The sequence below is a fragment of the Oryzias melastigma genome, linkage group LG20 (assembly GCF_002922805.2).
Source record: "Oryzias melastigma strain HK-1 linkage group LG20, ASM292280v2, whole genome shotgun sequence".
In the NCBI taxonomy this organism is placed as follows: Eukaryota; Metazoa; Chordata; class Actinopteri; order Beloniformes; family Adrianichthyidae; genus Oryzias; species Oryzias melastigma.
The window spans coordinates 5435014-5450742 of record NC_050531.1 but is presented as its reverse complement, the minus strand read 5'-3'; the positions used below and the strand labels follow the sequence as shown (position 1 = coordinate 5450742).

The window sequence follows — 15729 nt, the reverse complement described above, 5'->3', positions numbered from 1 at the left end:
GTCTTCTTCTTATTTAATATAACGGACTAAATGTGTGTCAAACATCTGAAAATAACTGATTCTGAACGTGTGTCGCTCTTTGATCTGAGAGATCTGAAAAGTTCGGACAGAAAAATGTCTCAAAATATCAATGATTGACACGGAAGAAAAGCAGATGAACGAGCCGGCGGAGCCTTTCAGGTGTCAGAAGCCACAATTATTTCTGGTTGTGTTCACAGGAAATCCATTTTGTCTCCGTCAGCGTTTCGTTGGTTTCTTTCTAGTGTCAGAAAATGAACCGACTTCCTTTGTTTTTATGTTTGTGCAGCCGGGGAAGCAGAAGAAGAAGTTCTCCTCCTTCTTCAAGAGCCTGGTGATCGAGCTGGACAAAGACCTGTACGGTCCTGACAACCACCTGGTGGAGGTCAGCACACGCACGCACACGTGCACGCTCCAGCCCGTTCACAGAGGAAGAGGCTGACTTTTATCTGATCTGAAAGCGCGCTCACAGGGGTTCTGAGATGACGCAGCATCGACCGTTTTAGAGATTCTTTAAATAAAATGACAAAAACAGAGAAGTTCTGAATTCAGTCACTATGAGGCCAAACAACTAAAGAGACAAATGAACAGTAAAGTCCTTAAAAGTAAAAAAGATTATGGTCTAGAGCTGGATTTAAAGAACAAAAACACATAGAGATGGAGAAAATTCAAAGTTAAATAAAGTTTTTTTTTTTTAAATAAAAATGTAGGAACCATTTTATGAGACAAAAGTACCAACAAATCAATGATTAATATAGGTTATTGATGATACTTATTGATAAAAAAGTCAATAATTATCCTAATTTTTTAATTATTTTTTTAATATTTAAATACTATTATACTCAATATTGTATTTCCAGACATGATTTTATGTTCTTTTTTATGTTCAGGAGGCATAATCCTTTATATATTGACTAGTTATTTGTGCTATTCCAGAAAAACTATATATATATATTTTTCTTTCCGGGTTTAAATGGAACTAAAATGACTGATATATTTAAGCATTTAATGTTGATTTATCAGAAATTGATTTTTTTAAAGCATATTTTCCTCCTAATTTATGGGGAAAAACCTTTAACATAACTTGTTATACAAACTGAACAAAAGCTGAATTTTTTTTATTTTGTTGTGGCATTTTTAAGGTTAAAAAATGTGTATTTTGTCTGAAAAATCCCATAAATTTAGTAAATAGTTGTTTATTTTTTTGCTAAAAATTGATTTAATGTCTAGTTATTGTAACCCAGCCTAAAGCACATTGCAAAACTTCACATTTTCCTTCATCTTTTTTATTTTTGTTTAAACTTTAAAGGATCCTGATCAGTTGTGCTTTGCAAATACTCTTCCTGGGGTCCTTCATGAGAAGCACATCATGCAACGACAACATAAATAAAATAAATAATGTCATTTTATTGTAATCCCCAAAAAACATAATGTAAACACATAAAATTCACATTTTAAAACTCATAAAAAACTCATAAAAACTCATAAAAAAGAGTTCCTGCACCCCAAATCTTTATCAAAATTTGTATCTCATTCAACATTTACTGGCCTCATTTAAAATCTCCAAAATGTGACATCAGTTGTTTTTTAAAAAACATAATTTATATGTTTTTGCATGAAAATTAATTGTAAAGAGTTCCAAGCGATTTTAGCACTAAAAATAAAAAAAATTTCTCTTCGCTCTTAGAATCTGAAAATTGTTGCATTTCTGGTGATAAAACCACAAGATTATAGAGATTTCTTAAGCTGGTTATTAAGATTCCTCTAAATGATTTGATGCTGAATGGTATCAAAACATTAGAAGTGGTTTGTGTAAGAAGCCACCTAGTGGTTACTTTGTGAACTGACTGGTCTCCATTTTCAAACAGGAAGTCAAACCCAGATTACAAAAATAAAACAGTTTTGTACAGTCACAGTTTTTGTGCCATTTCAATCACATTAGCAAGTTGATTTAGTCAAACTCGTCTTCCGCTGTAGTTCTGCAAGTTTTACAGCAAACGTTCCTTTATTTTGTTTAAAAATGTGCTAACTGGACCGTAAAATTTAGAGTTTTTCAATCCTGGAAATTTAGATTACATTCATCTATTTTTTTCAACCCTATTTTTAATCTTTGCAAAAAAGCAAATCTTGATTTATTTTTGCTGTAAATGTCTTTAGCAAGAAAAACCTAAAGAAAATACAGAATTAACCTTTTCATTTTAAATCAAATTTCATACTGCTTGGACGTTTGAATAAAAAAAATAAAAAAAATAAAAATAAAAAATTCCATTCTTGTCTGTCCTCCATTCACTGAATCCCATTTGGGGTTGCTGGAGCTTATCCTGTTGGTCAAAGTTGGGGTATTCCCTAAACAGGTCGCTAGTCTGTTGAAGAGCATCTGTCGTTTTATTTTGAAAATTTGAAAGGACTTCCTGGCTGAAGGAAGTCGAGCGGTGGTGATGGACACTTTAATATTTTAAATTAAAAATTTATTTTTTTATTATTCTTGAATTGCAGCTAAAACCAACAACCGCAAATACTGTAAACTTATTTTTAAAAAGTAAAACTATTAATAAAAAACATGATATTTTTTATTATTAATCATGTTGGATTAAAAAGAAAACCCTTAAAAGTGAAAAACTGCAGATCAGATGTTAGAATAGACCAAAAAAATGGAAAAAAATAGATAATTCTGCGCGTTTCTTTGCTTTGAGGAGCAGCTCTGAGTCGCCGCTCAAAAGCTTTTCTGTGCGGCGTGAATGAGCGAGCCGGACTTCTCTGCGGCGCCGTCAGGGTCAATGACGTTTTCCTTTCATGAAAACTGTTTCCACCAAATCCGTCCAAACCTCCAGGTACCGAGTGAATGAGCGGCCGTGGAGGCCGGACCGGCACCTCATTACAGCTCACCTCTTCTATTAACACCAGAAAGAGTTTTTATGTTTCGCTTCCACACACACAAGGCTGTTTAAAGGTGCAGATGGAGGTGAGTCTTTCATTAACAACCAGCGGCTGCCCTTCACTTTGTGTCCTCACAAAAATGAGTTTTTTGTTTAAAAAAAATCCACTTCAGAGAGAACGTGACGGCTTCTCAAGGCTCCTCTTTTGGAGCCGGCCACTCGGGCGCCGCTCTTTGAATGACTCAGTCTAAAGAATTTTGGTTCCACCTTGAGATACAATCAATCGGCGACCCCCCCTCCTCCGTTTGGCTACAGAGCCAGAATCCGCTCGTCTTCTCAGCTTGAAATCATCCTCAGACGTGGAAGATTTGGATGCATATTTACAATCCCACATGCATGCATACAAAAGTAAAAAGAAGATAAATTAATAACTGAAAAAAGACGAAAAAATAGAGATATTCCCAACATAAATCCACATTTTTGTCTTCTTTATAAACTTCCAATCCAAAAACTTTACTAAAAATTAGATTTATTTTTTGGGATTAACCCTTTAACTGCCTTCTCAACCAAACAGTGGGGGACATTTAGAAAAGATGTTAAAAAAAAAAAAAAAACTCCCCAAGGTACGGAACCCAAAAAGGGACATTAAAGAAAAAAAAACTGAAGTTAAAAAAAAAGTTTTTCCAAAACTTAAAGAAAAAAAATTCAAGTCACTAACTGGTGCACACCATTTAGTTTTTTTACTGTAAATTTTAGATTTTTTTTCAGTTACTAAGTGGTGTGCACCAGTTACAACCCATAAAATTAGATTTTTCTAAAAAAAAATGAAGTAAAAAAAAAGTTGGTTTTACGTCAATTTCACTATTTATTTATAGAAAAATAATATATTTATGTTTTACTTCCTTTTTTTTTTCTTTTTTTTTACTTTGATGTCCCTTTAGGGGCTCCGTACAAAGTCAATAAGTAGCAAAAAAAAAATTTTTTTATTTTTTGGGGTAGTTAAAGGGTTACTATTAAATAGTCAAGTTACAATATTTATTTTATTCTTGTTAGTGCAATGATTTCAATGTTTACTAATCATTAACAATTTTGAATTTCACATCAACAGATGTTTCTAAAAACCAGCTCATGTCATCAGTTGCTTAATTCTACATTTATGAAATCTCTCCTTCTAATCTGCCTGTTTTTGAGTGGTCCATTTTTATCTATATAATCTAAATTTGACAATTTTTATAAATTTATCTGAAAAAAAACCCTTAAATTCTCCAAAATCTTTTTTGTTCTTTTGTTCTAAAAACATAATTATCGAAGCATTTTTCATTATTTATGCTTCTAAGTAAATTAACATAAACATGATAAAAAAACATATTTATCTTCAACAGTAATGATACATTTAAAAAAATGTACGGATTAATGCAGGAATATTTCATTTTCTATGGATACGACTCTTTTTATGAAGTATTTAAAGACATTTATAAATTAAAATTGGGTTTTTTTCTTTAGATTACATAAGATGTGGTCATTTCTGTGAATCTAATTAGAAATAATTCATAATATTCAAGTTAATTTTTCAACAGCTTTCATTTTTGTATGATCCTCCTTTGCTATTGGTGGTCTAACATGTTTCCATGTTTCTGCACAGATTTTCTTTTACATTTTTAACTTTTCTTCTGCTTTGCTGCAAAACCTGTTTGATCATTTAATTGCTTTTCAAACCACTAGTGCAACATTTGAAATCATCAAATTTGGCGTGATCGGTGTCAAAAATCTCCAGTGTTTGAATTATCTTCACAAAATTTCACACACACGTCGCTAACTTAAGTCTACAACCACCACAAACGTTTTGTTGACCTTTGACCTCGGGAAGAGGCCGCCATCTTGAATTTAAAAAAAAAAACACCTTTTGTACCAGCTAAAAATGTATCGATTGTCTCCCAACTTCTTTAGCATTGTTAAAAAGCAATTGTGGAAATAATGTTGCAGTTAGAAGTTGTAGATGTTGAACGGCGTGCGCGTAGCGAGCTCGCAAAAGTGGCGTACTCTTATCACACGCACATAATTTAATGGAATACTGTGAAAATTGAATAAGTTGATCCCAGGCTGAAGCTGAAATAAATAATATAACATAAGATATTAACATAATAGGTTTGTGGGTGTGGCCAGGAAAAAACCTCTGTTGCTAAGGAAATCTGAAAATTTCCTTTTGTCGATTGTTCTGAAACTCGCGTCGATCTGTTCGGCATCCTCAGGCAAGTAAAACATTAAATGGTTGCTATGGAGATAAAACCAGCAGAAAAGCCGCCATTTTGAAAAAAGTGTTTTATTACATCAGTTTGTCACATGTAGCTCTGAACATCCTGGCTAAAGGAGAAGGGGGAGGAGTTAGGGGCTGATTATCAAGTTTGGGTCAAAAGTTTGTGGGTGAAGTAGCAACGCAACTCAATTTTAATAATCTTTTTAATGCAAATATTGAGTGCAAACAGTCCACACCAACTGAACCGATCGTTTCTGTTGGCTTCCTGCTGTTTCAGTGGCACCGCACGCCCACCACCCAGGAGACGGACGGCTTCCAGGTGAAGCGGCCGGGAGACGTGAGCGTGCGCTGCACTCTGCTGCTGATGCTGGACTACCAGGTGAGGCCTGCAGACTCCGCGCCGCGTGGTGGAAGTGATGCTTGAAAATCTGATTCCACTGCCTCCACAGCCTCCCCAGTTTAAGCTGGACCCTCGCCTGGCTCGCCTGCTCGGCATTCACACGCAGACCCGCTCCTGCATCATCCAGGCGCTCTGGCAGTACGTGAAGACCAACAAGCTGCAGGACTCCCACGATAAGGAGTACATCAACTGTGACAAGTACTTCCAGCAGGTGCGTAATATAAATCTAATCTCATATCATTAGTGTTTATGCAGCCAAAATTATGTTTTTTTATTAATTGAAATGATATTACTGATCACAAATATGTAAAAAAGCAGAAATGTTTTGGGCTTCACCATCATCCAGTAGCGATAAATGATTCAGAGAGTCTGCAGAAAAGTCTGTTTTTCTGGGGCTGCAGTAAAAACAGTCATGATTATTAATGAGCACAGAAACACAGATCAGGGCTGCAGACACAAAAGCAAGTCGAGACGACCACATGGAAGAAAGGAACTCCCACTTTTTCTGGATGAAAGAGTTATTTATTTTATTTTTATTCCCTGAAATCTTGGATGCTGCATCCTCTACAGAACAGAAACCACCAGCCGGTTATCAGCCTGAGATTCAAACTCTTGAAGGACAGGAGTTACTCATTCGTAGATTAGATCAGGGGCGTGTAATATGTTTTTATCTAAAAAATTAAATAAAATACTGAATCACATTAAAGATAAGTCAGTAAAATTGCTCCAAAATGGAACATTGATGCTTTTAAATTGGGGCTTTATTAGTTTAAAAAGAGGATCTGGAAGGTTAAGGACCTGATTTTTATTTTTTTTATGTTATTTTTAGAATAAAAACTCCTCATGAAGAGTAGACAATCAGAGTAACGAGAGAATGATGTCGAGGAAGTTTCAGCCTTTAACTTCCAGGTTGAAGCTCATTTAAAAAACAAAAGTCCCTTTGGCCAGGTACAGTCTCCATATACCTGTCTGTTTTGTTTAACTGTTAATTGTGGTGTCTTAATATGCTATCTATGTAATTATTAAAAATCTTGGGCTATATTAGCGTTATCTATTTTTTTTACTGTCTCATTTTTCGGTTAATTAATTTGACAATGCTTGATATTTTTATTTCATCCCCTACTTCTTTTATTAATGAATATTTTTCATTATATTAGATATGAAACTGTAATAAAAAACGTTTTTAATGACAAAAAAATCACAAAACTGAGATTTTACTATTTTTATGTTTAATTTAAAAAAATCAAAGTGTACAGACAAAATTAATATATATTTTTTTAAAAAAGCAAAAACTATAGATCAAAATAATGTGAATATTTTTAATAAAAACTTCCACAAATATTTAAAATATGCAACTTTCCAAGGATTTATTTTGAAAGGATATCACAACAATGCGTCATCTTGGTATGTTTGTATTTAACCAAATATTTTCTTACATTTTACATTAAATTTTGGATGAAAGTATCACTAACGGCGGGTCATGTCATTGTAAACACCGGATTTGATTGGCAAACACAACAACAACTTTCAGATCTATTTGCTCTCTATTTGTCGGGTGATGTCACATCCTGCCAAAAACTGAGTCAATCAGAATACTACATTTCGTCTGATTTTTTCTCCTCTTGTTTCCTCTCTGGGGTTAAATAGATTTTTTTAATACTCTAGTTCAGTTTTTGGAGCCACAATCTGTCTCAGGATTTGACTTTTTGTAATAAAAAGTGGCCCTGTGGTGGAGTGTCCGCCCTGAGACTGGAAGGTCATGAGTTTAAACTCTAAAAATTAGGGCCCAATGCCCCCCAATCAATATTAAGGGGTTGGATTTGGGGGGGTTAAACCGTAAAATATTTCCCGAGCACAGCTGAGTCTGCAGCTCACCCCTCCCTCGGGGGTCAAATGTGGAGAAGAAATTCTTGAAAAGAAGTTTTCTTTCACACCAGATTTTCGACTGTCCTCGACTGAAGTTCTCCGAGATTCCTCAGCGCCTCACTAACCTCCTGCTGCCCCCCGACCCCATCGTCATCAACCACGTCATCAGGTATCCTCCATTTTAATGAAAATGAAGGTCTGCAGCACAAAAGCAGATTCAAGAACTCCTGTTAGCACATCAGTGCAAGAGCTGCTGCATAAATTTACATTTAACCGGCTGATCTTTTTTTACGCCCTCATCCTCTCAGCGTGGATCCAAACGACCAGAAAAAGACGGCGTGCTACGACATCGACGTGGAGGTGGAAGACCCCCTGAAGAGCCAGATGAGCAGCTTCCTTCTCTCCACCGCCAACCAGCAGGAAATCGCCTCGCTCGACAATAAGGTGAGAGCGCGTCCTCTAAGCCGAAGCTACGAACCTCACGCAGAGTTCAATGTGACACAGCGGCAGTAAAGACTAATGTAGATTATCCAGCAGTGGAGCTGCGTTTATGCTGCGAAATTGGAGCATTTTTTCACTGCTGACGCATTTGGTTACATGATTGGTCATGAATATCTTAGATTAAGAAATGTATTTATGTTCATCCAAGCAAAGTATCTAGAATCTAGGCTTTTATTTTGTAAAATAAATCTTTAGATGAAGCATTTTAGAAGGATTTCAACCAATAATTATTTCATTTTTTATTTTTGGAATCATTTAATTTTTAATGTTTTCTTTGGAAAATCCTTTCTTTAAAATTGTTTTTGGTTAGCTCCTTCTCAGTGAGTCTGCTGCTGTTTCTTAACGTCTTTGTTATAATTTCTGTTTATATCTTATATTTATTAACTCTTTGCCCTCCTGCCATGCAGCTGTGAGATCAGCGTAATAAAACAATTATTTTAATAGTCGACTAATCAAAAAAAAAAATTCTGATTAGTCCACTAATTGAGTCATTCACAAAGTGGATGTAAAGCTCACATCTTAACTATCATTAGCTTTAAACTAACTAAAAGCTAGATATAAGCGTTACCTACTATAATGCTGGTCGAGCTAATATTTCAGCTACATGCTAGCTGCTTTGGCTAATGTAGGAATTTTTCAGTTTTTAGGCTAGTTTGGAGTTTTGCTAATATTTCAGCTGCATGGTAGCTGTTTTGGCTAATTTAGGCATTTTAAAAAGTTTTTATGCCATTTCGGAGTTAGGCTAACATTTACATGCTAGCTGCTTTGGCTAATTTAGGCTTTTTAAAGTTTTATGCCATTTCATAGTTAGGCTAACATTTACGTGCTAGCTATTTTGGCTAATTTAGGCTTTTTAAAGTTTTATGCTATTTCATAGTTAGGCTAACATTTACGTGCTAGATATTTTGGCTAATTTACGCTTTTTAAAGTTTTTATGCCATTTCATAGTTAGGCTAACATTAAAGTGCTAGCTATTTTGGCTAATTTGGGCTTTTTAAAGTTTTTGTGCCATTTCATAGTTAGGCTAACATTTACGTGCTAGCTATTTTGGCTAATTTTGCTTTTTTAAAGTTTTTATGCCATTTCGGAGTTAGGCTAATATTTACATGCTAGCTATTTTGGCTAATTTTGCTTTTTTAAAGTTTTTATGCCATTTCAGAGTTAGGCTAATATTTACATGCTAGCTATTTTGGTTAATTTAGGCTTTTTTCAGTTTTTCTTGGCCATTTTGAAGTTTAGAAATTGTATGAGCTACTTGCTAGCTGTATTGGTTAACTTAATTATCACTATTTTTATTTATTTATTTTGTTTTTAATGCTATTTTGGCATTTAGCTAATATTTTAGCTGGCTATCAGCTTCAGTGATTTCAGCTTTAGCATCTTTAGCAGTCAAATTCAGCTTACAGCATTCACATTAGCATTATCGCAGGTAATGCTATAGATCTAGTTCATAATTATGTTAAAGTTTTAAAGTTTTACAAATGTAGTTATAGAGTGTTCAATAAATGTTTATCCTGTTTGGTCCGCGACCTAAGGTGTGTTTTGGATTTTGGCCCCTTGTGCGATTGAGTTTGACACCCCTGTCCTACAGAGTCAATTTTTTCCACAAATGTGCTTTTATTTTGACATAGCATGTGTTTCTGTCCAGATCCATGAGACCATCGAGTCCATCAACCAGCTGAAGATCCAGAGAGACTTCATGCTCAGCTTCTCCAGAGATCCAAAGGGCTACATCCAGGACTGGCTGAAATCCCAGAGCCGAGACTTAAAGGTTTCCATCTGTTCATGTTAAATAAATCTGAATGAAAAAGAAAAAAAACTCAACAAATGGAATGTTTTGGGGTTTTTTTACAGTTAATGACAGACGTAGTAGGAAACCCTGAGGAGGAGAGGAGGGCAGCGTTTTACCATGAACCCTGGTCTCAGGAGGCCGTCAGTCGGTATTTCTACTGCAAGGTGACCAAACTGCTGATAAAAAAAAAACCTATTTCTTCTTCTTGCTGGTGGTTTGACTTGTTTTTGTCTCTTTGTGGCAGATCCAGCAGAGAAGGCAGGAGCTGGAGCAGGCCTTAGCGGTTCGCAACACCTAAAACCTTCTGGATTGCTGCATCGGCTCTTGTGTGTTTTGAGTGTGTGACAGAATCAATTACAAGAAGCATTGATCATTTAGCACTAAAGGGAGATTTGTTTTTATCCTGCAGATGCTGACACCTGAAACCTTTTTTTGTGCAGAAGCAGAGAGTGTTAGAAGCATGAATCCAGCGATGTCCCTTTAAAGGTTCTGCATTTATTGGGTCAGAAGAAAACAATCGGAGATTCTTATTATTTAAAGTTCCCACCAGCAAAGCTGAGATTAAGATCCAGTTGATATCCTCCTGCAATCAGCTGGATCTGTTGATAGCAGAGCTTTAACCAAGGATTTATTATCATCTCGATTAATTTAATCGCTCACTGCCTTTTTTCAGCAAGTTGATGCTCTGAAGGTGTTTTACCAAAGTTCGCAATATGAAGAAGAGAACACCAAGTGGACAGACTTACAAATTTACACTGTAGAAAGTGAAACAATGAATCGACATTTGTTTCATTTAAAATATTAATTTGTATTAAATTACATTTGAGTGGCCCTGTGGTACAGTGTCCACCCTGAGACTGGAAGGTTGTAAGTTCAAATCCCGCCTGAGTCGTACCAAAGACTCAGTGCCTCCCTGTTTGACACTCAGCATTAAGGGATCGGATCGGGGTTAAATCACCGAGCGCGGCTGTGTCTGCAGCTCACCCCTCTCCCAGAGGATGGGTCAAATGTGGACTAAACTAATGAGTTTAAATGTAACAAATTACAAAACTTTTGTTAATAGATCGAATTTTTCCCTTTTTACAGTGAAAAAGTTTAAATTTGTAAGATCTTTTTGGTGTTCTTTATCTCCTGACTCGAGATGTGAATGTAAATACGTTTTCGTTGGGCCAGCTGGTTCTTCGTTTTGTCCGGGGTCGTACGCTTCCCCGAATCCCCGGGGCAGGACCGTCGCTGTTCCCCGTCTCGGCTTTTTGGGGGGGTTGAAAAAAGACCCCCCCCACACTCTGTAGCTGTAACATATAACCCGCACCGGTCACGACTTTTTAACGACACTTGACTCGTATGTATATGTTGTACTGTCAGATCCTGTTTCCTCGTCGTTCGTTTCAGCAGTTTTTCGATGGGAACCTCGCCGGGGTTTCTTTGCACTGTGCTGTAACTCTTTTATCATCCCGAGTGATTTCATGAAGACCTATGCATGCTCCATGGACACTGATGTAAATAGAAGATAGTGTGAGACGAGCGCACAGTTGTGGAAATTGCCTTTTTTTTGCCAAAAATGGACGTACTCTACCAGCAACTAACTGTAGGTGTGAGTTTCTTTTATCGAGGTGTGTTTTGTTAGAACTAAGTTATATCCACTGCACTCAGTAGAGAAGAAATGTAGTCATAGGTAGTGTTTTGGTCCTGTTCTGTTTTTTGTTTTTCTATGTACGACCAGGGCATTCATATTGTTGTCACTGAATCACTAGCACCCTCTTGTGGAGGAAACTGGAGCTTCGAGGAGCTCATCACCTTCAGTACTACTGTCTTCTACTGTCGGTCTCGACCCCTGCATGTGATTCTGAAGAGGTCTTTGTTTACACTGAGGGTCAACGCCAGGAGGATTATGGTGAACATGCTGTACTTCTGTGAGGGTTTGATCACAGACAAAAAAAAAACAAAAAACAAAAAAAACGGAAATCCGCTGTGACATCGAGAGACAGCCTGGATGTAAATAAAGAAGCGCTTGCCAAAGTTTGTAAATGTCACGCCATCTGACGTCTCTTTTTTTGCACAACACCATTTATTGAAGCTGCTTCAACGACGCACATCGACGCCTGAAACCTTTAACCGTAAAAGAGCCATTTGGACTTGTTTTCTACTGGTCAAAACCTAGAAGGAGCCAGAGAGTCTTACTTTAGCATTTAGGAAATTTGGATTTGCATTCATGGCCATCTTTTTTTTTTAAATATGAATTATGTCTATTTTTTAGCACAAACAAAAGCAAAAATATATATATAAAAAACTAGCATTTCTCTAAAATGGGATTTCTTTTAAACCTTTTACCTTTAGTAGAGGCCAAATTAGTGAAAAAGCTAGCTTGTTGCCTAACTACTAGCTGAACTCCAAATTAGCATAAAATTCCTCAGTAAATTAAATCAGCCAAAAATGTTAGCATGTTGCTAAAATAAAAGCTAAACTCTAAATTAGCCTAAAAACTCAAGTAGATAACAAACATAGCCAAAAATGTTTGAATGACAATTTAGCCAAAAAAGGTTAGCATACGGCTAAAATATTAGCTTAACTCCAAATTAGCATAAAATATTGAATTAGAGGCCAAATTAGACAAAAAAAAAGCTAGCTTGTTGCTCAACTACTATCTGAACTCCTAAATGGCCTAAAATTCCTTAGTAAACTAAATTACTCAAAAAGTTAGCCTCGTTCTAAAATAGAAGCTAAATTCTAAATTATCCCCAAAAAACTTCAATAGATAACAAATTAGTCGAAAACATCTGCTTGGTGATAAATGTTAGTTATACCTCAAATTAGCATAAAACTCCTCAGTAAACTAAATTAGTAAAAAATGTTTGTCTGTTGCTAAAATAGAAGCTAAACTCTAAATTAGCCTAAAACCCCCAGTAGATAACAAATTAGCCAAAAATGTTAGCATGTTGCTAAAATAATAGCTGCAGGTTGCATCAGGAGATGATAAAATAATATTTTTGAAAAAAGCTAAAAGACTTTAAAATTGTTTTAACCCACAGTTGTCCATCAGCTGTTTACACACTACTAAAACAACCCAAAAATTCCTAATTAGATTTTTTTTTCATTAAAAAAGAAAAAAAGGGGGCAAGAGAAAATACTTCTTATTTTAAGAAAATAAATTCTAGTCATGTCTCCTTAGACTATTCTGCTATTGAGAAAACGTTCTTGCAACACAATTTTTCTTAAAACAAAGTTTTTTTACTTCCTTAAAATTCAATTTTTGTGGTGCAACGACATGAAAACCATGGAGAGAAAATCGACTCACCCTGGTTTGTGCGCGCATAATTATTGATTTGTAACTGTAACAAATTCCAAAAAATACAAAATACAATTTACAGATGTGGAAATTAAAATTACACACAAATAGCTTGCTACACACACACACACACAAAAACACACATTTACACGCAAATCTGATATGAGAATCTTTTCGTCTCCAAGATTCATCCGTAAATGATGCGTTTAAATGCTGCTAGAATGCTGGGTCATCAGAGTTTTCTCATCAGCCGCTTAGATTGCGGATAATATCTAGTGAAACTCGACATTTTCCACTTTCTTAAACATATATAAAAAATAGTTTTTAGGTCTAAAATATTTGGTCTAAATTAAATAAAAATAAAGAAAGTTATGATGTAATTGTGCAATCCGTTGCAATAAATCCTTTAGTTAAGTGAGGTTTTGCCTACACATTTCTCACATTGTTTTAACCTTGCTTTTGGGTTTATACTTATTTATTTTATCTTTAATCATTTTTTTCTTTGTTGTAAAACAAAAAAAATGGTTTGATCTCAATTTTTACAATTTCTGCAGCAGAAAATGACAAATTTTCCCTAAGAACAGAGTTTTTTGTCGCACTGTCATGTTTGTTGCGAATATTTGTGCAAAAGGAAAAAAAAATAAAGTTGGGATTGTACTAAATAGATGCACAAAAATGTTTTAAAGATGAATTAATATGGTAAATTTATTTAAAGGAAAAAGCTTCACTAAGGGTTAAACTGCAATAACCCAGACATGTTAATTTACTAATAATTGTTGATTTCTTCACACTAAGCTGATTTTCTATTGCAGATTCAGTTTTCTCAGGTCAACTATTTGGTTTCTGGTGTACTTCGACAGCTCTTTGGTCTTGGCCATAGTGGAGTTTGGATTGTTGTGAGGTTGTGGACATATGTATTTTATATAGATAACAAGTTCAAGCAGGAGACATCCTCTTAGGTGACCAAACACTTATTTTCCACCATAATTTACAAAAAAATTCTTTAAAATTTTGATTTTCTTTTGTCATTTTGTCTCATAGTTGAGGTATACCTATGATGAAAATTACAGACCTCTCTCATCTTCGTAAGTGGGAGAACTTGCAGAATCCTGATTAGAAAATGTATTTACATAGTCAAATGTATTTTCCCTTTGGGTGAAAGTTGTTATTTGAATATAAAAATGTGGTGTTATTTCAGTACAAAGTGATTTATAACAGGAAGAAGACGATATTTGTATTTAATTTTCTATTAAAGCAGATTTATCTTTAGTGATTATTCTTTTTATCCACCTTTTTTTTATTTTACCTCATTATAAGGATGAAACCTTTTCACAGAGGTACTTCCTGAAGTACTCTTAAACATGTTTTTGATAAAAATAAGGAATTAAGAGTTGGACTCCGAGGAGCAAACTTTCCAAATCCTTCTCCGCAACAAAGGAGCACTCTCATGCTGAGCCGGAGCGACGTGTTGATTTTGAGCTCCGACTCCCCGGCGGGTTGAGCTTCCTGCAGGAGCGCGGCGCTGCAGACAAACCGGGTATTGTTGGGCGAGGAAGCAGGTGAAGGCCTTTTCCCTCTGCGACCTGCAGAAAGAGCTCCTTTCACGGCCGCTCTGCGCCCACAGCTCCTCGCTGCAGCGTGAGGCGAGCCTTTCAGCCTGTTTTACCCTGAGGATAACCGCCTCGGCCTCCTCCTGGGCGCTCTCGCCCCAAAGACGTGCAGGACGCTCGCCAAGGAGGCGAGGGGAGGGGGACATGCTGCTCAGGAACAAACCGTTCCCATCAACCCTTGCTGCTTCCACACGAAAAAACCAAAGGACTCCGAGAGGAAACATCTCTCTTTAATACTTCTTTAGAAAAAGAACACGTCTGAAAGAAAAGGCAGTTTTTTGTTTTTTGTTCTGTAAAACGTCTTCACCGAGGAAGACTTATGGCTCAAAGTATTTTGCTTAAATTAAGTCTTAAGAATGAAGGCATTTGTTCATGTGTTACAATCACTGAAATGTTCCTAAAAACAGAATTTAAATACTGCTGGTGTGAAAACCTCAGCTTCACAGGTGACACTTTTATGGGGTTGAATCAGGATCGACTTAAAGTGAACGAAAAAAAAAAGAAAATTGTAAATTTAAAGCAGTTTTAACCCTTTAAGTACCTGCTCAACCAGGCAGTTAAAAAAAACATGTTTTTAAAAATATTTATTGTGTGTATTACACACCAAGGTACGGAGGCCCTGAAGGGACATAGAAGAACAAAAATTGAAGTAAAAATATATATAATTTTTTGGTTACTAACTGTTGTGCACCAAATAGTAACCAGAAAAAAAATGTTTTACTTCAATTTTTAGAAAATACTTTTTTTTTCAGTTACTAACCAGAACATTTATATTTCTAAAAATTGAAATAAAAAAAAGGTCTGGAAAGTAACTGGTGTGCACCAGATAGTAACTTTAAAAAAAATATATATATATATATATTTTTTTTATTTCTTTTTTTTACTTTGATGTCCCTTTAGGAGGAATAAGCAGCAGGATTTTTTTTTCTTTTGTGGGTAGTTAAAGGGTTAAACTCGAAAAATAAATATTGAAAACTTAAAAGATTTATTGAAAATTTGAAAAAATAAAATTGAACATTTGAAAAAATAATATAGAAAACTTGAAAAAAAATTGAAAATTTGAAAAAAAGAAAATGTATATTTGAGACTTGGAAAAAAACTTTTAGCAATTTAAAAAAAATCTTTA

General features: G+C 35.4%; 1 protein-coding gene across 4 annotated transcripts in view; it reads left to right on the top strand.

Annotated features, from left to right (window-relative positions):
• The window catches only part of smarcd3b (SWI/SNF related, matrix associated, actin dependent regulator of chromatin, subfamily d, member 3b), a 47247-nt gene extending 35507 nt beyond the window's left edge, over nucleotides 1-11740 (top strand). For all 4 annotated transcript variants that reach the window (XM_024280084.2, XM_024280083.2, XM_024280086.2 and 1 more), the window contains 8 exons: nucleotides 308-403; nucleotides 5426-5527; nucleotides 5598-5759; nucleotides 7486-7583; nucleotides 7723-7858; nucleotides 9564-9686; nucleotides 9770-9871; nucleotides 9952-11740. In XM_024280084.2, coding sequence (XP_024135852.1) covers nucleotides 308-403; nucleotides 5426-5527; nucleotides 5598-5759; nucleotides 7486-7583; nucleotides 7723-7858; nucleotides 9564-9686; nucleotides 9770-9871; nucleotides 9952-10005 — 873 coding nt within the window. In that variant the 3' untranslated portion in view covers nucleotides 10006-11740. The remainder of the gene's footprint in view (nucleotides 1-307; nucleotides 404-5425; nucleotides 5528-5597; nucleotides 5760-7485; nucleotides 7584-7722; nucleotides 7859-9563; nucleotides 9687-9769; nucleotides 9872-9951) is intronic.
• The last annotated feature ends 3989 nt before the right edge of the window (nucleotides 11741-15729 follow it).